This window comes from Lepidochelys kempii, chromosome 16 (genome assembly GCF_965140285.1).
Source record: "Lepidochelys kempii isolate rLepKem1 chromosome 16, rLepKem1.hap1, whole genome shotgun sequence".
Lineage (NCBI taxonomy): Eukaryota > Metazoa > Chordata > Testudines > Cheloniidae > Lepidochelys > Lepidochelys kempii.
The window spans coordinates 28,859,886-28,883,694 of NC_136395.1; the positions used below are offsets into that span (position 1 = coordinate 28,859,886).

At 39.7% G+C, this 23,809-nt stretch overlaps 2 protein-coding genes across 25 annotated transcripts in view; one reads left to right on the top strand and one right to left on the bottom strand.

Moving 5' to 3' along the window:
* RALGPS1 (Ral GEF with PH domain and SH3 binding motif 1) overlaps positions 1-23,809 on the top strand; it is a 400,445-nt gene that overhangs the window by 186,136 nt on the left and 190,500 nt on the right. The window lies entirely within an intron of this gene.
* The window catches only part of ANGPTL2 (angiopoietin like 2), a 43,171-nt gene that overhangs the window by 6,688 nt on the left and 12,674 nt on the right, over positions 1-23,809 (bottom strand). Inside the window, exon 2 of the mRNA XM_073315038.2 lies at positions 12,530-13,386. Coding sequence (XP_073171139.1) covers positions 12,530-13,340 — 811 coding nt within the window. The 5' untranslated portion in view covers positions 13,341-13,386. The remainder of the gene's footprint in view (positions 1-12,529; positions 13,387-23,809) is intronic.

The window sequence follows — 23,809 nt, forward strand, 5'->3', positions numbered from 1 at the left end:
CACTGGCCCGCCAACCCCAGCCTTAGCTGCACCAGCCAGCTGGAGCAACCCCAGCCACAGAGGCCCTAGCCCCTCCCTTTAATTGGTTAACTGTTTAAACGATATTTTAATAGTTTAAACAGTTAACTTTTTAAACGGATATTTACATCCCTAGTTCTACCTAAATGAACCTCTAATGTTCAGTAGCAGTTAGTGGATTAAAGGATAATCTCGGATCACTGCTTTAGGAATGTTCTGAGATTCATTTATAGATTATGAAATATCGTATGAAATATGGTCTAGATCAGGGGTGGGCAAACTATGGCCCAGGGGCCACATCTGGCTCTCCAGACTTTTTAATCTGGCCCTTGAGATTCCGCTAGGGAGCAGGGTCGGGGGCTTGGCCCACTCTGCGCGGCTCCCAGAAGCAGCAGCAGCATGTCCCCCCTCCTGCTGCTATGCATAGGGGGCAGCCAGGGGGTGCTGCACCTGCCTCAAGCACTGCCCCCGCAGCTCCCATTGGCTGGGAACCACAGCCAATGGGAGCTGCAGGGGTGGCACCTGAGGACTGGGTAGCACACAGAGCCGCCTGGCTGCCCCTATGCATAGGAGCAGGAGCAGGGACATGCTGCTGCTTCTGGGAGCTGCTTGAGGTAAGCGCTCCCCAGAGCCTGCACCCCGACCCCCTCCCATCCCCAAACCCCTGCACCACCCCTGATCCCCCTCTCATTCTCCAAACCCCTTGGTCTCAGCCCAGAGCCCCCTCCTGCACCCCCAACCCTTCATCTTGAGCCCTCACCCCCCCCTCGCACCCCAGCCCAGAGCCCCCTCCCACATCCTGAACTCATTTCTGGCCCCACCCCAGAGCCCACACCCCCAGCTGGAGCCCTCACCCCCTCCTACTCCCTAACCCCCAATTTCATGAGCATTCATGGCCCACCATACAATTTTCATACTCAGATGTGGCCCTCGGGTCAAAAAGTTTGCCCACCCCTGATCTAAACCAGGGGTGGGCAAACTTTTTGGCCCGAGGGCCACATCGGAGTGCAAAACTGTATGGAGGGCTGGGTAGGGAAGGCTGTGCCCCCAAAACAGTCTGGCCCCTGCCCCCTATTCGCCTCCTCAAACTTCCCACCTCCTGACTGTCCCCCTCAGAACACCTGACCCATCCAACCCCCCTGGTCCTTGTTCCCTGACTGCTCCCTCCTGGAACCCCCCCCGCCCCTAACTGCCCACGGGACCCCACCCCCATCCAACCCGCCCCGCTCCCTGTCCCCCCAACACCTATCCACATCCCCGCCCCATGACAGGCCCCCCAGGACTCCCATGCCCTATCCAACCCCCCCGTTCTCTGACTGCCCCAGAACCTCCGCCCCATCCAACTGCCTCCTGTCCCCTGACTGCCCCCCGGGACTCCCCTCCCCTAACCGCCTCCTGCTCCCTGTCCCTGATTGTCCCCCCAGACTCCGTACCCAACCCCCCCACGCGTGCCACCGCCTCTTTACCATGCTGCTTACCGAGCCTTCCGGGCCAGGATCTCAGGGGCCGGGCAGGACGGTCCCATGGGCCATAGTTTGCCTACCTCTGGGTTAGTCCATATTTGAGATCTGACAGCAGTTCTAGTTACCATAGTTTCTGCAGATAACTTTTGCCAGACATAATCCTTTCCTCCCCAAAAGTGTAATAGGATTATTGAGTTACACAGAGCGACTTGATGAATGGAGATAATGAATGAAAGTGCTTTTGGCAGTTGGAAGCCATGCAGAAAGTAAATGTTACAGATGATGCTAAAAATACCATAGACTGGCAAAGTTTTCATTTGTCATATGTTTAAAATTAGCGTCTCTTTCAGGTGGTGCACTGCAAAGCCTTCACAAGGCAGAATATTTTGGTAAACTGTCCCTTTTATATGTCTCTATTACAGAGAGAATATATGACCGTGCAGTTCTTTTTCCTATGTACTGTGTGAAAAGTAGTACAAATGACTGCCTGGAAGAGCCATTTTAAATTAAACCTACTGATTTTGATTGCTGTGTGTTCTCCATTGTAGTGTGTGTCCCATTCAGTTTATGTAATGTGAGGATATCTATTTTGTAATTCTGGTCAATTTATATAAACATGGACTGCATATTACAGCTAATTAAGAATCCAAGAAACTGTTGTTTTGTGTTATTTTAACAACTGGGGAGGAATGAAGGAGTTCTGGTCAACATTCCAGACTGTGTGCTAAGTTGTTTCAGATTTGCCTGAGTTCCAGAGTCTGTTGCCTGGTGTGGAACATGTTACATCATTTTCTGTCTCCATCTGATCTTGGTTTGTATCAGTGAGGCTTCTGCTGCTGTTCATACTGGCAGGCCGACTTACAGCTCACACCTTTTTGCTAGCTTTTATTAGTCTTATAAAGTAATGGTAGAGAATTTAGTAGATTTCATTTTCACTTTCTTGTACAGTTCATTAACATAATGAGTTTTATTTTATTTTAATTCATTTGTTTGTAGAGGTGACATCTGTTATTGCTGAAAACTTGTATTAACCAGTTTCTAACCAATTAACATTGGGACTAGCAAGCAACATTGCTGTATTGACAATTGCTGTTTTTACTGGTGATCATGATGTGAATACAGGATAGAAGTTTTTATGGTTAGTGAAGGCGGGCATCTCTTCCCTGTACAATAAACCCCAGTCAGAACACATTCTATGGCAGGGGTGGGCAAACTTTTTGACCCGAGGACCACATGTGGGTGGGGAAATTGTAGGGCTGGGGCAGGGGGTTGGGGTGTGGGAGGGAGTGCAGGGTGTCGGAGGAGGTTCAGTGTGCAGGAAGGGGGGCTCAGGGCAAGTGGCTGGGGTGCAAGAGGGGGCGCGGAGTGCAGGAGGGGGCTCAGGGCAGGGGGTTGGGGTGCAGCAGGAGGTTAGCGGCTCCTGGGGGCGGGGTGGAGCAGGCGGCTTCACTGTGCGCTGACCTTGCCTGTGGGTACCATCCCCAAAGCTCCCATTGGCCGCAGTTCCCCATTCCCGGCCAACGGGAACTGCGGGGGCGCTGCCTGCAGGCGAGGGCAGCACACGGAGCCCTCTGTCCCCCGCTCCCTCAGAGACTGCAGGGGTGTGGTGCCATCTGCTTCTGGGAGCGGCATGGGGCCAGAGCAGGGAGGGAGCCTGCCTTAGCCCGCTGCGCCCTAGTTTGCCCTCCCCTGTTCTATGGTGATTGTATCTCAGGATTTTAGCTAATTTAAACAGGAGCAGGAGGAGAGAAGTTTTCATCATACTGTCATTCGGGGATGTTCTGAACCCTTACTTAGAATTATCCACTGGACAGAATATGTAATAGTTATTATTTTGGATAGTGTGAGGATATTTATTTTGACACTAAGGTGTTCCTGTTTGCAGATTTCTTACACTGAATTGCAACAGATACTTGTATCTTAGAAGAGTGGAGCCCTTTCATTGATTTACTGTATTTGAATGTTCAAGAACTTTCACTATGGATTCATGGTATGCCCAGGAGAGAAGCTACTCGGGGAACTTCTGTTAGCATCTAGTCACTTTGACTCAGATTTTTAAAGGTATTCAGGCATAGTGATGCTCACCGTTGCAATTCCTAACAAATTTAGGAGCCTAATCTCATATTCGAAAGAGATTTAGGCATTTGGGGTATGTCTACACTGCCATTAAACATCCAGGTCTGGCCCGTGTCACCTTCCTTGGATTTGTGCGGTTTGGGATTAAGGGGTTGTTTAATTGCAGTGTAGACGTTCAGGCTCGGGCTGGAGGCCAGGCTCTAGGATCCTGCAAAGGAGGCAGATCCCAGAGCTCGAGCTCGAGCCCAAGGCTGAATATTTACACTACAATTAAATAGTCCATGAGCCGAAATCAGCTGACATGGGGCAGCCGCGGGTGTTTAATTGCAGTGTAGACAAAATCCTATTGACAGTAAATAGGACTGTAGTTCCCATAAGCCTGAAAATGAGACTTAAGCTCCTAATTAAATGAGGCATTACAACGCTGAGCATCAGAATGCCTAAATACTTGCATTTTTATATAAATGAGCAGTAAATTAAAAATTTTAATATTTGGCTTAGTCATTGTGAGGTATCGTACCAGCTGGTCCAGTGACTGCTGCCTTGTTCGCTGTGTAATTTCGCACTGTTGTACATTTGCTGCATATGCTGTGGATGGAGAAAACTGGTCCTATTCAGCTGCTGCCATTTATGGCTGCGCATGGAAAACAAGTCCAGATGGTAACTTTGCTTCATGGGTTTTATGTTTACAATGACAAATCACTCTTTCAGGAATTAAAACAGAATATCTCAATTATTTTAATTGTATTTTCACATAGAACCAGACAGCAAAAGCTTCAGGGGCAACTTTCAGCAAAATGCTTTATAATAAAGTAACACATTTTGGCAAATGCATGAATGAAAGCACCTAATCCTATCCACACAAATTAATTTGTTCATGATAAAACTCATGTCTTTCAAATGATTGCACTCCAGATATGTTTGTACATTTTTAGACTGGGATTTGTGAGCATTCTTTCTCTAGAAGTGCTTCATTGTATGATACAGCAATATCTTCATGTTGTTTTTGTGATACATTCTGCCAGTGCTGTTCATTATGCATGCATTGATTTTTATCCTCTCTTGGGATTTGTTAGGCGCTAAAAACAGACCATGATGTTGAAATACAGCCCAGAACTTCAAATGTTCCTATTATATTTATGACATAGTACTGAAACCATAAAGGGATAATGCCTTTCTATCTGTTTTAAACCTGACAGTTTTTATTATAGAAGCCACATTTTGGCTGAGTTATATGAATATAGAAAAATGCTCAGCATGCATGCGTGGTAAAGCCATGTTTCTTAAGAGCTTTTAAAATATTATTAGCAAAACATTTTAAAATAGTGATTGCTTTATTATGTCTTAGAGTAGTATTTATTATTATTTATTTGTAACATAGTGGCTGTAGTCAGGGAGCATGGTCTGGTTGTGCTATGCGCTGTACAAACAGAACAAAAAGACAGTTCCTACCCTAAAGATCTGACAACCTCAGTAATATTTGCACTATCTTCTACTACAAACTCTCTCCTGCACATAGTAATTATGTGTGTATGATACATAGAATCAAGAGATGATTGGTGGGATTTTCCTGACACCCATAAGCCTCTCCAGTTCACATAGAATCATAGAATATCAGGGTTGGAAGGGACCCCAGAAGGTCATCTAGTCCAACCCCCTGCTCAAAGCAGGACCAATTCCCAGTTAAATCATCCCAGCCAGGGCTTTGTCAAGCCTGACCTTAAAAACCTCTAAGGAAGGAGATTCTACCACCTCCCTAGGTAACGCATTCCAGTGTTTCACCACCCTCTTAGTGAAAAAGTTTTTCCTAATATCCAATCTAAACCTCCCCCACTGCAACTTGAGACCATTACTCCTCGTTCTGTCATCTGCTACCATTGAGAACAGTCTAGAGCCATCCTCTTTGGAACCCCCTTTCAGGTAGTTGAAAGCAGCTATCAAATCCCCCCTCATTCTTCTCTTCTGCAGGCTAAACAATCCCAGCTCCCTCAGCCTCTCCTTATAACTCATGTGTTCCAGTCCCCTAATCATTTTTGTTGCCCTTCGCTGGACTCTCTCCAATTTATCCACATCCTTCTTGAAGTGTGGGGCCCAAAACTGGACACAGTACTCCAGATGAGGCCTCACCAATGTCGAATAGAGGGGAATGATCACGTCCCTCGATCTGCTCGCTATGCCCCTACATGCCATTGGCCTTCTTGGCAACAAGGGCACACTGCTGACTCATATCCAGCTTCTCGTCCACTGTCACACCTAGGTCCTTTTCTGCAGAACTGCTGCCTAGCCATTCGGTCCCTAGTCTGTAGCTGTGCATTGGGTTCTTCCGTCCTAAGTGCAGGACCCTGCACTTATCCTTATTGAACCTCATCAGATTCCTTTTGGCCCAATCTTCCAATTGGTCTAGGTCCTTGGTCTTGGTCTAGGTTACATGCCTGGGTATATTAATTTTGAATGGGACAGATGTGGATACACATCAATCATAATAATGTTTCATGTGGAGCAAAGGAAACATTTTCGGTGTGTGGTCTGTAAAGCCTTGTTTGTTTGTGGCTGGACATATTTTTGATTCAACCCAGGAGTTGTGTAATTATTCAGATATTTTTTAAACAATTAAATGTTATACTGATGAAAATTACTGGATTAACCACCATGCAGACTGAAGTCTACTGTTTATCCGCAATACAGGTACAGCATGGCAACAATAGTGCAAGCTTCCTCAGCACTTAGGAGGAGGGGGCTACTGCTAAGGTTAAAAGACAGATCAATATCCATAGCATCTAGTCGATGGTCTATTTGTTAATAATATAATATGCCTATACTTATCTCTTATACAGCACTTTTCCTCCAGAGATCTCCGCATGCTATACAAATGTAGGGTATCACTATTCCTGTTTTTCAGAAGGGTATACTGAGGTGCAGAGAGGTAAAGCGACTTGACTAAAGTCACACAGCAGGTCAGCAACAGATCTAGGAAGAGAGCCAGGGTCTCCTGACTCCCAACCTAGTTGACCTGTTTACTCAGTGGATAACATTGCCTCATACAGGTTTCCTGGAAAGGTGGTGGATTTATGTGATGTGATGTAGACATCTCAGTCTAATTCCTAGTGAACAAACTATCAGTTTATGTTTCAGAGAGACCATTGAACAGCTACTAAACAATGACCACTTTTAATCGCTGGTAATTTGAGGCCCACTGAGGTCAGTTACTCATATAATGAAGGGGGAAAATTGGGCCCCTTGCCTGAATTGAAGGAGGTGAAGTAGAGATGAAAAATTATGTCTCTGTTACCAATTTCCCAAACTGTAATTTTTAGAAACTGAGTTTATCTGTATAATTATTCAAAGATTAAGATTTTGCGGGATCATTTGACAAGAAGTCACTGAATAGCCCAAACCAGGGAGCTTTGAGAACTAACAGAAAATGTTTGGATTTTTGTTTTTAAGAATACTATTTAAAAAGGAGCCTATATTAATACAATTTAGGCACCCCATATTATCGCGAGTGATTTAATATTATCTCACCTACAGGGGGTCAATATCATATCCTACAGAGCATACTTGGAAAGAAATTAAAGAGACAGACTTGATGTCACATTAGTTAATTATTTCAGAAAAATGTAATTTAATTAAGGTTGAAGTATTAATAATACAGGGCATAAGATAATATGGTTAGCTATTGTGTTGCAGTTTGAATTCTGAGGTAACACTGAAAGGAAGCTTTAGGGGGTGGAATCTAGGTTCTGGGCTGGGAAGGCATATTATATAAAGTGGATAGAAGAGTTCCTCTAGTCTTATTTCATTTCCAGTATCCAACTTGGAAATCAAAGTTGTGCCAATCAGAAAAACCTTTCCCAGGGAAAAAGAAAAGAAGTACTTGTGGCACCTTAGAGACTAACCAATTTATTTGAGCATAAGCTTTCGTGAGCTACAGCTTACTTCATCGGATGCATTCCCAGGGAAGTGAGCTATTTGTCTAGCATGTAAAAACTGAAGGGAAGGAATGGGGAGCTGTCTAACTATACTATACCATTTCTTCTAAATCTTCCTAGCTCATATTGGCAACTTTCTTTCCCTTTAGAACGGACAACCCCTGCCAATTCATTTGGACAGAGCTCAGAAGATTCTAATTCATTGAGACTTTAATTGTGCATCCTAATTTATTTTAACTCCAGCCAAGACTTGCCAACTGTCTTATGTCATCTTATGCAGTATGATGAATCCTTTGCTGCCACTCCGGCTCCCCTTCTTTTGCTGATAAAAGAGAGAATCTCTAAAATCTGAAAATATATGTTATAGGATCTGTAGCTTTCCCTTTGCCAGCACTATTAAGAACAGTTTCCATTGAACAAGGGCACTTTAGTCTTTCAATTTTTAACTAAGAAAAGTAATCATATGATATCTATTTCTACTTTGTAGTCTTCTGCCCTGTTGTCATATAACACAAGACTTGATGCATACTAGTCTGTATCGTGTCTGTCTTTAACAATGTCCAGTAATCTTTTGGGAAAATTGGAAACTAGGATTGAAAATGTTCCATGCATCAACAATGCGCTTGTTCCTTGAGCCAAATGGAAATGTAGGCAACTGAACTGTACAAATTTCTAGAAGGTAGTTCTACCTGAGTGTAAGTCTTAGCTGGAATTTCTTAATCAATAACTCCTTTCATAAGTAGTAGGAGTTTTTGAATTGGTATGTTGGAGTAGGAGTTTTTGAATTGGTTACTTTTATCCTGTCTGTAGTCATTTGTCATAATCTCTGAGGGTTGCATTTATTAGTTAAGCTTTCTCTTTTTTTTGTACATTGTTTTAGTACCTGAAACTCTATTACAGGTTTCTCTGATTTAATGTTAGTGCAGTGCACCATTTCCGTAGTGAATATGCTTGCATCAGATATCCCGCTCAGTAATTCAGTAATCTAGGGAGGCATCTACACAGATGTGCATTTTCTCCAGCTAGATTTATTGTACTCAAGAATTAGCTTGAATTTTGTGAAAGATGGTATCCTTTTCCAGGTCTGCTATGTTGCCTGTTACTATTCTAGTGCATGTCTGATTCAACACATTGTCATTCTCACTTGCCAATAGAAGGTAACAACTGGATAGAGGGTAATGGTATAATTGTAAGAGATGAAACAAAGTTGGCCAATTTAAGAGTTATACATCTTTTCCTAAGCAAATCATTGCTGAATGCCAGAATTCACAATGACCTGATTTTGAATTTTGAATATTTTTCAGTGTGGAGTGCATCATCTTCATAGATAGAGAACACACTAGTGCAGCCAGAAGGATGTAAATATTAGCTGGGTATATATGCAGCACTGCTGGTCTTTAAGTTTTGTACTAATATGGACATCAGATCTGGTGTTCACACTCCCTTGTGCCGAACAGTTTTTTCTAATTTCCTGGAGAAATGGGACTATATGGCCTTTCCCTGCTATACTCGGTTTCCTATGGCTATGTGTATGCTGCACACTGCTTGTGGCAGGGTGTACGGTATGTGTAGCTATGTGCTATAGTGAAAGGCAGACTGTGCCACATTATGGTGTGTAGCTGCACGTGTCAGTGAGAGGCTCTGGTGGCGGCAGGCAACAGGAAAAGGCTTGGCGGTGAGGAGCTGTCAGAGCCTTTCCCCGCTGCCATAGTCTTTCCCTGCAGCAGCAAAATAATCCAGCAGCTCCCTGTTGCGGGGGAAGAGGTCTGGTACCAGGCAGCTGCTGAAGACTTTCCTTGCTGCAGGAGTCTTCCCCTGTGGTGTGTGATATTTTGAGGTCTAAATGCCAGACTCACTCTTTAATAAGACTGTCCCCAAGTAATTGCACAAAAAGATAAATGCGTAATGAACCAATACTGATTTCCCCATAGAATTTTAGTGTAATATTTTCTGGTTAAGTGTATACTAGCTGAGAGACAAGGTGGATGAGGTAATATGTTTTATTGAACCAGCTTCTTTTGCTGACAGAGAAAAGCTTGGCCAATAAAAGCTATTACCTCAACCACCATGTGTCTCTAATATCCTGGGACCAACACAGCTACAGCTACACTTCATAGCTATTAGTGTCATTCACCTTTGAGCTCACTTTAAGAATATATGATGTGTGGAAAAATGTTGTTAGAAGTAAATTTTAAAATGACTCTCCACCTTATTCATACCAATTATTTCCTAAAATAAATAAAAGTCAGTTTAATTGGAGAGTACCTGATAATCTGAGAGGTTTGACAAGACCATCCAGCAAATGTTGGAAAGATTTATGGAATGGGTGTAATAAGCACCTATCGTTATACCTCAGTTTTTGGCTACACAACTTTAGACACTTAAGAGGGGCCTCACTTTTTTAAAGAAAAAGCTGAGCACCCGTGCTTTGAAGATCAGGCCCCTTTTATATGTCTCAATTGGAGTGACCAAAAACCAAGGCAAGCAAAATCAATAATAACTTATGAAAATGTAAATGTCTGGAGGCTTTCAATAGACTCAAGGATTTATGACTAGAGCAAGAGGAGATCAAAGGTCTCTTACTTACTGGGCACCAGACTTTAACTTTAAGACAAAATCTAGTTACTGGTCTCCTCCTGAGGTAGCGGAGCTGTGTGCTACCTCTTGCTCAGGGCTTATGGAAAAGCCACAGTTTAGCCCTGAATGTGTAGCAGTGTCATTGGCAAGTGTCAGTGAGTTAGAGGTCATAAAAGGAACATAGTTTTCTCACTCAATTGTCTAGGCACTGTGCAGGGATTACAGAGAAACAAAGAGATCTGCCCTTGAGGGACAGTCAAAATTCAGATGCAAGAACACTTTTGACAACATTTGGCATTGCTCCGATTTATGCTTGTAAATTAAAAATGGCAAGGGGGAAACAGCTTTTGACCCATTAAGAGTTCAGGGATTTAAACTGAGCTCCATGAAGTAGTGATCAAGAGGGAGATTTTCAAAAACACCTAAGGGATTTCAGAGCGCAAGCCCCATTAATAGCCAATAGAACTTGTGCTCCTAAATTCCATAGGCACTTTTGAAATATCTTCCCTGCCCTTAATCTTTATTTGTGACTTGTACAAAACCAGTTATGCTGTTGGTGTTTAACAAAATGGTGACCGTCAGGGCACATTACAAGGCCATCTCATAACCTAGGCTTTTGGGGAAGTAAGCATTTCATAAAGGCTGGCTTTTGTAGGAGGTGTTAGGGTCTAGTTTTGGTGTTCTTTAATTTGATTGTTGGTTTTGGTTAGTTTTTTACTTATTTTTCTGCTTTGGGAAGGCTACTGGGTTTTATTATATTGCTTGTATTTCAAAATTACGTCAAAGGTACCTAGAACTCAAAATAATCACTTTTTTCTCTTTGTGTTCTAAATGTAAAATAAATTAACAAATAATAAATAATCAGGTTAATAGAATTAACAATAATCTTGGAGCACTAAAATGAGAATCTCTCTAAGTAACCCTAATTTTGACCTAAAAGTAAATAATCCTGAAGCACAACAGTTAAACTGGTTATGTCCTCCTCATCTCATTCTTACTCTTAGAAACTGCAATACATGGAACAATTTGAGAAACAGTATAAGGCCAAAGTTTTAGAAACTGACTCCCCACCCCCCACTATAATTTGAAAACAGTGTTTTAGCTGGGTTGGGTTTTTTTCATGTTTTGATTACTCACAGGTAATACCTTGTATGTCATGTTTTAGCCTGGAGCTGAGGTTTATGGCACAGTTCTAAACCATGGAAATGAGGAGTTTATAATGGAAAAAATTGAAACCATAAAAACAGTATTTGAAGTGAACTGACATATTGCCATTTTATATTTCTAGAGTGATAACATAGTTGCAGCAGAAAAGCAAAGTTTGTGTTGAACAGGTGTTTAACAGGCCAGATCCAAAGTCCATTTGATTCACTGGAAGTCTTTAATGAGCTTTGGATCCAGCCCCAACTGGCCAGTATATCCAGGACAGACACAGCCTTTCACTGTTTGTTAATTGGTGGATTTCAGTTTTTAAAATGTGCCCACCCTTTTCACACATAATGTAACTTTAGAGCAACATTGCAGACCAAGGACTAAGAAATATAATAACCCCCCCCCCATCACAATTCTTCAGAAAACTCTCCTGCTCGTTCACCAACTCTTCATCCTTTTCCTCCTTGAAAAAAGCCTGAGTACAAATGAGCAAGTTCAAGCTGTGGCAAGCCAAAGTTGGAAGCTAATTCCTCAGTCTAGGACTTGTGAATATAAAGGCCCTGCCAACAGCATCCCTGCAATAAAGGAGGTGTTAGCTTGAATATCTCTCACATTATCTCAGCTACATTGATATTGCATGGCAGACACAGGTATCTTGAGTTATCCTGGACCCAGCCTGTTTAAGGTTTTTTACATCACAATAAATATATTAAATTGAACCCAAAACAAACTGGGAGCCAGTGGAGCTCACAAAACACGAAGTACTGTGCTTCCTGTAAGAAACACCCTTAAAATTCAGCTGCTGAAGTAGCTGAAGTTTTTGAATGCTCTTGTGTGGAGAGTATTGCAACAATCCAATTTCAGGGGGACAAAATGTTGCTTACTGCAGCAGGATTTCTGTATTTGAAAGAAGAGGATGGAATCTCCTGGTCAAGCATAAATATTAAAGCACCCTGGGGCACTGCCACTACCTAACATTTGCAAAACTACACCAAGTCCAGGCAGACTCCAAGGTTGGGAAGGCAATAACAAAAGGCAGACAAATTCCCTTAATAGAAGGACTCATCGTACCTCTGCCAGTTCTCCTAGCAGGTGCACCAAGTCCACCAACATAACCTCAGTCTCATCTGTGGTGAATCTGAACCAGTTCACCCTCAAACTTTTGCATTATCATTTGCTAAATATGTTACGTGCTACTTACCTCTGTCTGCATCTTTGAGACCTAAGTATGATATCTCCACCTCTGGAAAATGTGCTGTTAGTCACTGCATATTAAAATAGATATCATTTAGACATGCCAATAAAATAACTTACCAGATGGTTTATCAGTTGAAGTTGGACTGCTAGTAACTGGTGGCATGGTTGGTAGATTAGGTGGTAGAACCTTTAAATTCTGATCACTCTGAATCTCATTGGTAGCTATTTGGTTGATAATGCGATTGTAAGTAGGAGGCTGATACATTTTGTTTGGTGGTTGGGGAGGTTGGGGTATTGGCTTAATGGATGGCATTCTTTGACAATGTTCTTCTAGCTGTGCAATAATTATAGACTGGTTATTGGCAATTGACACCAAATGTTGATATTTGTACTCTAGGTCCTTGTATTTGTTTGCAAGTTGCAACATATCAGCAGTTTGGTTCAATATCTTATTTTCAAGTTGGGAAAGTTCTAATGCATTGTCCCGTTTTCGAATAATTTCATGTAGCAGCTGCATATAAAGTTGCGTGACACGAGAGTTCATATTCCGACTTTCTTTTCGTAAAAGTTTAACCTCATTAACAATCCCACCATCCACCTCCACCAATTGCTGAAGAGTTTCTATTTGTCTCTTTTGCTTTAGAAGTTCATTGTTAAGCAGCTCTAATTCTTGCTTATTTACCCGGTTTTCAAGAAGAACCTCAGGCTCCTTTGAATTAACACAAATGGCACCTGTCACTTTCTGCTGAGGTACAATAAAGGTGTAAGTGCACTTGTCCTGTGTGTCGCTGGACCGCTTATACCTGTTCATGTAAATGAATTCTTGCTCTGTGCCCTCATCACTGCTTTCAAATTCCTGTGTCTTGCTAGCAGTCACTCCAATGACTGCAATTAGTAATAAGCAAGTTAATCTTGCTGCCTTCGTCATTCTTTATTTTTGGATAATTTTTCTTCTACAAATGAACTTCTAAAATCTGTTTAAAATAGAAAAAAAGTTATTTAATAATAATAAATAGAAAATAAATTAATGTGAATAAGAAGATTAACAACTGATGTATTCATTGGGAAGTCTTAAAAAAATCTCTTCAAGTGGTAAATGATATGAAAATATAAATATTTTCATGCCAAAAAATATGGTACACTTTTCATGTCTGGTAAGAGCTTCTACCAGATAAAGATAAAAAAATGATAGAGAAGCTACTGAGACAAGCCTCTTCATGGAGACAAGTTATAACTTACTAGCATCCTGTGACCAGGATGTTAATAAATTGTGAAACATTGCTATAATTTCTCACCACTCTCCTTAAGGAACTGAATTAGCAAAAAGTAAGCCCATATTTCTAGGACAGTGCCATCAGTTTCTCAGAAATTCATTTAAATAAAAATTAAGTTTTCATCGCTTACACTTGCAAAGATAACTTTCAAATGTGAACAGAATGTTGCTGATCCTGTGCTGTTACGGCTTCTAAGATGCACTAGATTAGGGCTGTCAAACTATTTAAAAATCGCAATTAATTGCAAGATTTTAAAAAAATAGTTGCAATTAATCACAGTTTTAATCGCACTAAATAATAAACAATAATGGAATACCAATTTAAATTCATTATAAATATTTTGGATGTTTTTCTAATTTTCAAATATATTGATTTCAATTACAACACAGAACAGAAAGTGTACAGTGCTCACTTTATATTATTATTTTTATTACAAATATTTGCCCTGTAAAAATGATAAAGAAAAGAAATAGTATTTTTCAATGCACCTAATACAGGTAGGATAGTGCAATCTCTTTATTGTAAAAGTGCAATTTATAAATGTAGAATTATATTTTTTCAGGGCTGTCGATTAATCGCAGTTAATTCAAAAAAATTAACTGTGATTAAAAAATTAGTCTTGATTAATCGCACTGTTAAACAATAGAATACCAATTGAAATTTATTAAATATTTTGGCTGTTTTTCTACATTTTCAAATATATTCATTTCTATTACAACACAGAATACAAAGTTTACAGTGTTCACTTTATATTATTATTTTTGATTACAAATATTTGCACTGTAAAAATTATAAAGAAAAGAAATAGTATTTTTCAATTCACCTCATACAAGTACTGTAGTGTAATCTCTTTATCATGAAAGTGTAACTTACAAATGTAGATTTTTTTTGTTACATAACTGCACTCAAAAACAAAAGAATGCAAAACTTTAGCGCCTACAAGTCAACTCCGTCCTACTTCTTGTTCAGCTAATTGCTAAGACAAACAAGTTTGTTTACATTTACAGGAAATAATGCTGCCCGCTTCTTATTTACAATGTCACCTGAAAGTGAGAACATGGCACTTTTGTAGCCAGCGTTGCAAGGTATTTACGTGCCAGATATGCTAAACATTCATATGCCCCTTGATTGTTTTATTTTTGAATGCAGTTATTTTTTGTACATAATTCTACATTTGTAAGTACAACTTTCATTATAAAGAGATTGGATTACAGCACTTGTATTAGGTAAATTGAAATATACTGTTCCTTTTATTTTTACAGTGCAAATATTTATAATCAAAAATAAAGTGAGCACAGTACATTTTGTATTCTGTGTTGTAATTGAAATCAATATATTTGAAAATGTAGAAAAAACATCCAAAATATTTAAATAAATGGTATTCTATTATTGTTTAACAGTGCGATTAATGGAAATTATTTTTTTAATTGCTTGACGGTGCTAATTTTTTTACATAACTTCACTCAAAAACAAAACAGTGTAAAACTTTAGCACCTACAAGTTCACTGAGTCCTACTTCTTGTTCAGCCAATCGCTAAAACAAACAAGTCTGTTTACATTTACGGGAAATAATGCTTCCTTCGTATTTACAGTGTCACCTGAAAGTGAGAACAGGCGTTCACATGGTATTTTGTAGCTGGAGTTGCAAGGTATTTATGTGCCAGATATGCTAAACATTTGTATATCCCTTCATGCTTCGTCTTGTAGGCTCTAAAGTAATAATAATAATTATTTGTAATAAACCTTTGTAAGTTGCACTTTCAGAATAAAGAGACAGCACTACAGTACTTGTAGGAGGTGAATTGAAAAATGCTATTTATTTTGTTTATCTTTTTACAGGGCAAATATTTGTAATAAAAATAATATAAAGTGAACAGTGTACACTTTGTATTCTGTGTTGTAACTGAAATATATTTGATAATGTAGAAAAACATCAAAATATTTATAATAAATCTTAATTGGTATTGTATTATTGTTTAACAGTGCGATTAAAACTGCAATTAATTGCACCTATTATTTTAATCTAGTTAATTTGTTTTGTGTTAACTGTGATTGACAGCTCTATATTAAATATAAAGGTGTTCAACAATATTTTAACAACTAAAAAGGAGCATATACATCTGTTCTATTGCTTAAATTTGCAGGAGGTATCTGGCTTTGATGGAGTTGTGGCAATTTAGGTATTTTTTTACCTTGATTAGTAACATTAGATCTCAGGGTAGAATGTTTTGAATACATCAGTCAACCCTGAAAACATTCCTACACGATTTACATAGCCTGCACATTAATAAATCAGGAACTTTGACCCCAAAACATTGTATACTTTAAAATAACACAGTTTCAGCAGAGGGAATTTATCTCTCTGAGTTATTTGAACTGCTTTTCAACTAAAGTATTTAATGTAACTCTTACAAGGAAAATCCCATTTCCTTCATATTCCTCCTTACATTAGTCCAAGTTACTGCCTTAACGGGATCTGCCTTCAACACTCCTGTACAGACTAGCTACTAGTGTTTATTGACTTTTTGCAATAGTAGTGCCATTTTGAGGATATTTAAACTGATTTTAATCCCTCAGGTATTCAAAGCGGATCTCTGGGGCACTTTTCTTCATAAAACACAGTGGCCACAACAGCTAAGGGTTTATAAGACATCACCCTTTTAGGCATTATGAGTTCAACATTGGGGTCACTAGCATTAATAAACTTTTCTGAGGCTGTTCCATTTTCAGCTATGCAACCAAATAACTCCTTGGCATTGCATATGTCTGAGGGCTTCCTTTATTGCTAAATACTGCATAAAATATTCAGTCTTTTCTAAATATTCCCAGTTCTCTTCACAATGGCTAAAGAAACAAAAACTCCATGATCTACACATTATATATAAAATCATACCAGGTATGTGTGTGTTTGCTGTGTTTCTCAGTTCTGTTGTGAGAGTTGATATTTTGGATGTTAATTTTTGAATAACATGCACTCAGTGTATAAATCTGTCAATAATTGCTTATTACATAATTGCATCAGAATAAATATTTAGAGTATGCAACTCAAATATTTATAAGTACACACTTAGATTACAGGATGATGCACTGCAAAATACACGTTCATCTGTTTGTGAGCTTGGATACCTCATTGAGGGTGTAGTAAAGTGCACTAGAATTTTTGAAGGGGTATATATTGTACTTTCCTTTAAAAATTGGGTTACCCCTTTTAATGAATTTTAATGAATCAAAACATATTTTATTTTATTTCTGCAGTTTGGTTTTCTTTCTTTGTTCTAAGGAAAAATATGAGCCTGTTTGGAAATCCTTTGCATACTGTAGCTCTGAACATTGCTTCATTTTGGTCAACTTGCATTGTTGTTATGCTCACAAGGGGTGGTTAGGTAGCTTCTCGATAATCAGGTTAAGATATTTTTATGATTTTCTTTTAAATATATTTTTGCCTTGATGTGTGCAAATAGTAACTCCCATTAATGCTTCTGGAATTAAGGGAGTAAATACCCTATAATAGCCATCTATATTACAGCTTTTCTTTCATTGTATAAATGCTGGATTTCTTTCTTTTCAGACTGACTTGGGTATTTCAGCTAATTTTTGTGTGGGTTAGAGAACAGTGAAAGCACTGAAAAGTTTGTGAGAAAATATTGCACTTGAATGTGTGTATGTGTGCGTAATCTAGTTTGCATAAAAATATACAATGTCGAACTTGTTCAGCGTGTAATGCCTAGTTTGACTTTTTCTTTACCAACATGCCATTATTATCTTGTTTTGCTGTACATGTAAAACATTTCCTTATAACCCTAATTTTCATTTAAAACACTTGCTTTTGTTTAAAATAACAAATTAAAAGCAATGGATTTCATATTCCAAATTTACATTTTTATGAGAAATGTACAGCTACAGTCATTTAAATCCAGTGGAAAGGTACAATTATGACTTTTGTGTCAGTGGAAAAAATTGATTTTAAAAGTGAAAATGTTAACAGTCTAGACTTTTTCTAATATAATTTTCCCCTCTTCTATACCCACTTTTAACTGTCAAAGTTTATAATAAAAATAGTAATTTATGTAGTAAAGGCAATAGCATTAAAATCCCTAAATTTGGATCCATTTCTGGTCTTAGAACTAAAGACAATTATTTCTTTGCACTTTTTATTATTAGTTTCTAAAACTCTGTTTGAAATGCAGCTTTTCTAAACACATGAAGGCAGTCATAGTATTGCCCAGACCTGCTGTAGGTTGAGGAAAAAGGATTAGTTTTTGAAGCTTTATAACGTTAAAAAAGGGACTCTCTCTCAGACATTTTCTCACAATCTACATTACCCAAGCAGCCATCAATTTCAGTCAACAGGTGCTGGTCTGAGGAGAACATTTCCTTTTGGAAACACCATGTGTCGTCATTTCCAAAACAAATTTTCTGATGTTTTCTGTTTTTTGAGAAATTTCCAAAAATGTCGTTTCATTCTGATTTGGAACAAAAACAAATTTCAAAATGCCAACATTTCTTGTGAACCAGAAATCCAGAGTTTTAGCCTGTTCTAGTTGTCAGCAAATATCTGAGAAATCCACTGGCAAAGTGGGTATCTAATCCCACTCTAAAGTGGCAGAGGTCTGTGCAGTGGATCTAAAGGTTTTAACCCAGCTGATGAGTCATGTGGGTATCAATATGATGCCACATGTTGAAATTTGGTTTTATGAGTTCGCTTTAAAAAAAAAAAGGGATATTGCACACGAAAAGACCCTATGTTAAAATAATATGATTATGTTTCACAGTCAAGCACTCCAAAGTTAGGAAAAGACTCATTCAGAACACAGGATGGACTATGCTCGGGGAAAGGATCTGGTTGGTGAAGTTAGTGAGGCTGTTGTCATAGAATCAGAGGAATGGAAGGGACCTTGAGAGGTCATCTAGTCCAGTCCCCTGCACTCATGGCAGGACTAATTATTATCTAGACCAGTGTTCTTCATTGCAAGGCCTGCGAGCCATCAACCCTAAGTGCAGCTCCCTAAGTTCCCTCTAAGTTCCCAGAGCCTGCACCCCCAGCCAGAGGCCTCACCCACACCCCAACCCTCTGACCCAGCCCTGAGCCTCATCCTGCACCCTGAACCCCTCATCCCCAGCTCCACCCTAGAGCCCTCACCCCTGCTCCCCACCCTCTGCCCTACCCTGAGCCACCTCTCATACGCCTAACCCCTTGGCCCCACCCCATGTGGCTCTCACATTGAAGGTTTTTTGCCAAAGTGGCCCCCCACTTCAAAAATAGTGAAGAGCAACTGATCTAGACCATACCTGACAAATGTTTGTCTAACCTGCTCTTAAAAATCTCCAACGATGGAGATTCCACAACCTCCCTAAGCAATTTATTCCAGTGCTTAACCACCCTGACAGTTAGGAATTTTTTCCTAATGTCCAACCTGAACCTCCCTTTATGCAATTTAAGCCCATTGCCTCTTGTCCTATTCTCCGAGGTTAAGGAGAACAATTTTTCTCCTTCCTCCTTGTAACAACCTTTTAAATGCTTGAAAACTGTTATCATGTCCCTTCTCTGTCTTCTCTTTTCCAGACTAAACAAACCCAAGTTTTTCAATCTTCCCTCATAGGTCGTGTTTTCTAGACCTTTAATCATTTAACCTTCCACGGTAAACATCTGATGAAGTGAGCTGTAGCTCACGAAAGCTCATGCTCAAATAAATTGGTTAGTCTCTAAGGTGCCACAAGTACTCCTTTTCTTTTTGCGAATACAGACTAACACGGCTGTTCCTCTGAAACCTGTTAATCATTTTTGTCACTCTTCTCTGGACTCTCTCCAGTTTATCCACATCCTTCTTGAAATGTGGCACCCACAACTGGACACAATACTCCAGTTGAGGCCTAATCAGTGCGGACTAGAGTGGAAGAATTACTTCTTGTGTCTTGCATAAAACATTCCTGCTAATACATCCCAGGATGATGTTTGGTTTTTTTGCAACATTGTTACACTGTTGACTCATATTTGTCTTGTGGTCCACTATGACCCCCAGGGCCCTTTCCGCAGTTCTCCTTCCTAGGCTGTCATTTCCCATTTTGTATGTGTGCAACTGATTGTTCCTTCCTAAGTGGAGTACTTATTGAATTTCATCCTATTTACTTCACACCATTTCTCCAGTTTGTCCAGATCATTTTGAATTATAATCCTTTTCTTCAAAGCACTTGCAACCTCTTCCAGTTTGGTATCATCCACAGACTTTATAAGTATACTCTCTCTGCCATTATCTAAATCATTGAGCAAGATATTGAACAGAACCGGACCCTGAACTGATCCCTGCAGGACCCCACCCGTTATGCCCTTCCAGCATGACGGTGAACCACTGATGATTACTCTCTGGGAATGGTTTTCCAACCAGTTTTGCACCCATCTTATAGCTTCATCTAGGTTGCATTTCCCTAGTTTGTTTACGAGAGGGTCATGCGAGACAGTATCAAAAGCTTTACTAAAGTCTCTGGGACCCTTCCTCATTTGTTGCAGAAGTTGGAAGGTGTTTAGTGAATGAGGAAGGAAGAAAAGAGGATAGTCTCATGGTTCAGTTAGTTGAGTGCTGACCAAGAGAATTGGAGTCTATCCCTGCTTCTGCCGCAGATTTTCTGTGTGATGCTCAACAAATAACACACACATTTTCATTTGTGGCCACTAATTGTGTGTTCCCCGTTTTCTGGGTATCCAACTTTAGACTCTGGGGCTGAGCACTCACAGCTGCAACTGAAGTCAATGGGAGCTGTGCTTTAAACATATCCAAGTGCTATAAAATGGTAAGCACTCTGAAAAATCAGGCCCTCAATGGCTCAAATTGAGCAGTCAGAATTAGTGGACATGGGCAATCTTAATTCTAGCATTTCTCAATTACTGAGTGTTTGACTTTGCAACCTTAATGTTCTGTTAACACCCTTTTTATGACAGGTTTCAGAGTAACAGCCGTGTTAGTCTGTATTCGCAAAAAGAAAAGGAGTACTTGTGGCACCTTAGAGACTAACCAATTTATTTGAGCTCAAATAAATTGGTTAGTCTCTAAGGTGCCACAAGTACTCCTTTTCTTTTTGCACCCTTTTTATATTACCTTTTATTTATGGTAATGCCTGTCACGTGCTTTCCAAATGTTCAGGAAAGTCAGTGCCTACTCTGAGGAGCTCACAATCTATGGACCCTGGAACTTTTGCCATTGTGACAGCTTGGTTTGCTTAGAGCATATTTAGATAACATGATAGTAAGAAAGCTTGCTTTCTGTATATGCCTGTCCCGCCACCCTGGGAGTTCCACTAGTGGAACTTGCAGTGGTTTTTGATCAACTGTAATAAAGTTGTTGAAAAATTTCCAGTGTATGTACACCTCCCTAAGAACATACTAGCCTGAAGGGGAGGGCAAGAAGATGGGAAAAAACCTTACTGCATTGCTGTTAATAGCATTAGTATTCTTTCATAGATTCATAGATTCATAGATATTTAGGTCAGAAGGGACCATTATGATCATCTAGTCCGACCTCCTGCACAATGCAGGCCACAGAATTTCACCCACCACTCCTAAAAAAGACCTCACACCTATATCTGTGCTATTGAAGTCCTCAAATTGTAGTTTGAAGACCTCAAGGAGCAGAGAATCCTCCAGCAAGTGACCCGTGCCCCATGCTACAGAGGAAGGCGAAAAACCTCCAGGGCCTTCCAATCTGCCCTGGAGGAAAATTCCTTCCCGACCCCAAATATGGCGATCAGCTAAACCCTGAGCATATGGGCAAGATTCATCAGCCAGATACTACAGAAAATTCTTTCCCGGGTAACTTTGATCTTTCCCCATCTAAAAATCCATCACAGGCCATTGGGCCTATTTACCATGAATATTTAATTACCAAAACCATGTTATCCCATCATACCATCTCCTCCATAAACTTATCGAGTTTAATCTTAAAGCAAGATAGATCTTTTGCCCCCACTACTTCCCTCGGAAGGCTATTCCAAAACTTCACTCCTCTGATGGTTAGAAACCTTCGTCTAATTTCTAATCTAAATTTCCTAGTGGCCAGTTTATATCCATTTGTTCTTGTGTCCACATTGGTATTGAGTTTAAATAATTACTCTCCCTCTCTGGTATTTATCCCTCTGATATATTTATAGAGAGCAATCATATCTCCCCTCAACCTTCTTTTAGTTAGGCTAAACAAGCCAAGCTCCCTGAGTCTCCTTTCATAAGACAAGTTTTCCATTCCTCGGATCATCCTAGTAGCCCTTCTCTGTACCTGTTCCAGTTTGAATTCATCCTTCTTAAACATGGGAGACCAGAACTGCACACAGTATTCCAGGTGAGGTCTCACCAGTGCCTTATATAACGGTACTAAAACCTCCTTATCCCTACTGGAAATACCTCTCCTGATGCATCCCAAGACGACATTAGCTTTTTTCACAGCCATATCACATTGGCAGCTCATAGTCAACCTATGATCAACCAATACTCCAAGGTCCTTTTCCTCCTCCGTTACTTCTAGTTGATGCGTCCCTAGCTTATAACTAAAATTCTTGTTATTAATCCCTAAATGCATGACCTTACACTTCTCACTATTAAATTTCATCCTATTCCTATTACTCCAGTTTACAAGGTCATCCAGATCCTCCTGTAGGGTATCCCTGTCCTTCTTTAAATTAGCAATACCTCCCAGCTTTGTATCATCTGCAAACTTTATTAGCACACTCCCACTTTTTGTGCCCAGGTCAGTAATAAAAAGATTAAATAAGATTGGTCCCAAAACTGATCCTTGAGGAACTCCACTGGTAACCTCCCTCCAACTTGACAGTTCACCTTTCAGTAGGACCCGTTGTAGTCTCCCCTTTAACCAATTCCCTATCCACCTTTCAATTTTCCTATTGATGCCCATCTTATCCAATTTAACTAATAATTCCCCATGTGGCACAGTATCAAACGCCTTACTAAAATCTAAATAAATTAGATCCACTGCGTTTCTTTGGGAAACTCCTTGCTCTTTGCTTTTGTGGACTTGCTATGAGGAAAGCAGACAAGAGAATGGAGTCAGTACATTTGTATAGCAAGGTCTTGCCATTCTAAGCAGGAATACTTGTAGTATTAATAATTTATTATTTATTTACTGTGTAAAATGAAATTAAGTGGCAACTCTATTTAACATACATTTTTTACAAAGCATCATGCTAATAATTAATGTGCCTGTTTAGATCATTTTTACAGATATTCACATACTCTGAATAAAAATATAATTGAACGTCAATGGTAGTATTATGTTAATTGTAATTATACCAATTAAAGAGAGAGAATTGTAGTGAGGCTTTGTTAGTATGTTTCAGTAAATGATACAAGAAAACTGTATCAGCAATGATTTTTGTGGATCTTTTTGAAAATTGTTTATTTCCCATGTGTCTCAAATTTTAGTATAACCAGAATGAAACTCATTTTCATTTTGCAATTAGAAAGGGATTGTGGCTTATGGTGTTTGGCAAGAATCTTGAGAACTTGTCAGATACAAGTTTTGGGTTCAGCATGTCCAAAGTAGCAAGGAACTGGCTGTTACAAACAAGTTCCATGTATTCTTTAAAGCAGAGTAGTTTGAAAACTCTGGAAAAATAAAGAACAGAAATTAAAATTACCCCAGATAGCTTTAACTTTCATAACCAGCATTTGCACAGCAGGTCACACTTGGTTTCCAGAGTTTATATTTCCACACAGATGAAACCATTCTTGTAAATGTCTACAGCACAGTAGATGTAAAATGGCTTTGATTTCAGTATTTGAATTGCAGACCTTTTCTCTTCACAAACCCTGTTTATTATGACCCATGGAAAGAAACTCCTTCCCCCCCCCCCCGCTTCAGAGTTCCATTATGACCCTTTTACAGTGTTTCATGACTTTAATTGAGTGCTGGATTTGGGGTGCTTCTTCCTTTTCCAGGCTGAAGAACCATAGAGCAAATCAGAAATGTTTCTTCAGCTTCTCCAATGGTAATTCATTTTTGGAGAATTACAGAGGAACATGGGAATTAGGTTCATTATCCTCATCTGAACATAAGAATATCCAGAGTTTGTCCCTTGTGCCACCTCTCAAAAATGGAGACTAGAGAAAAGGAAGCACGAATGA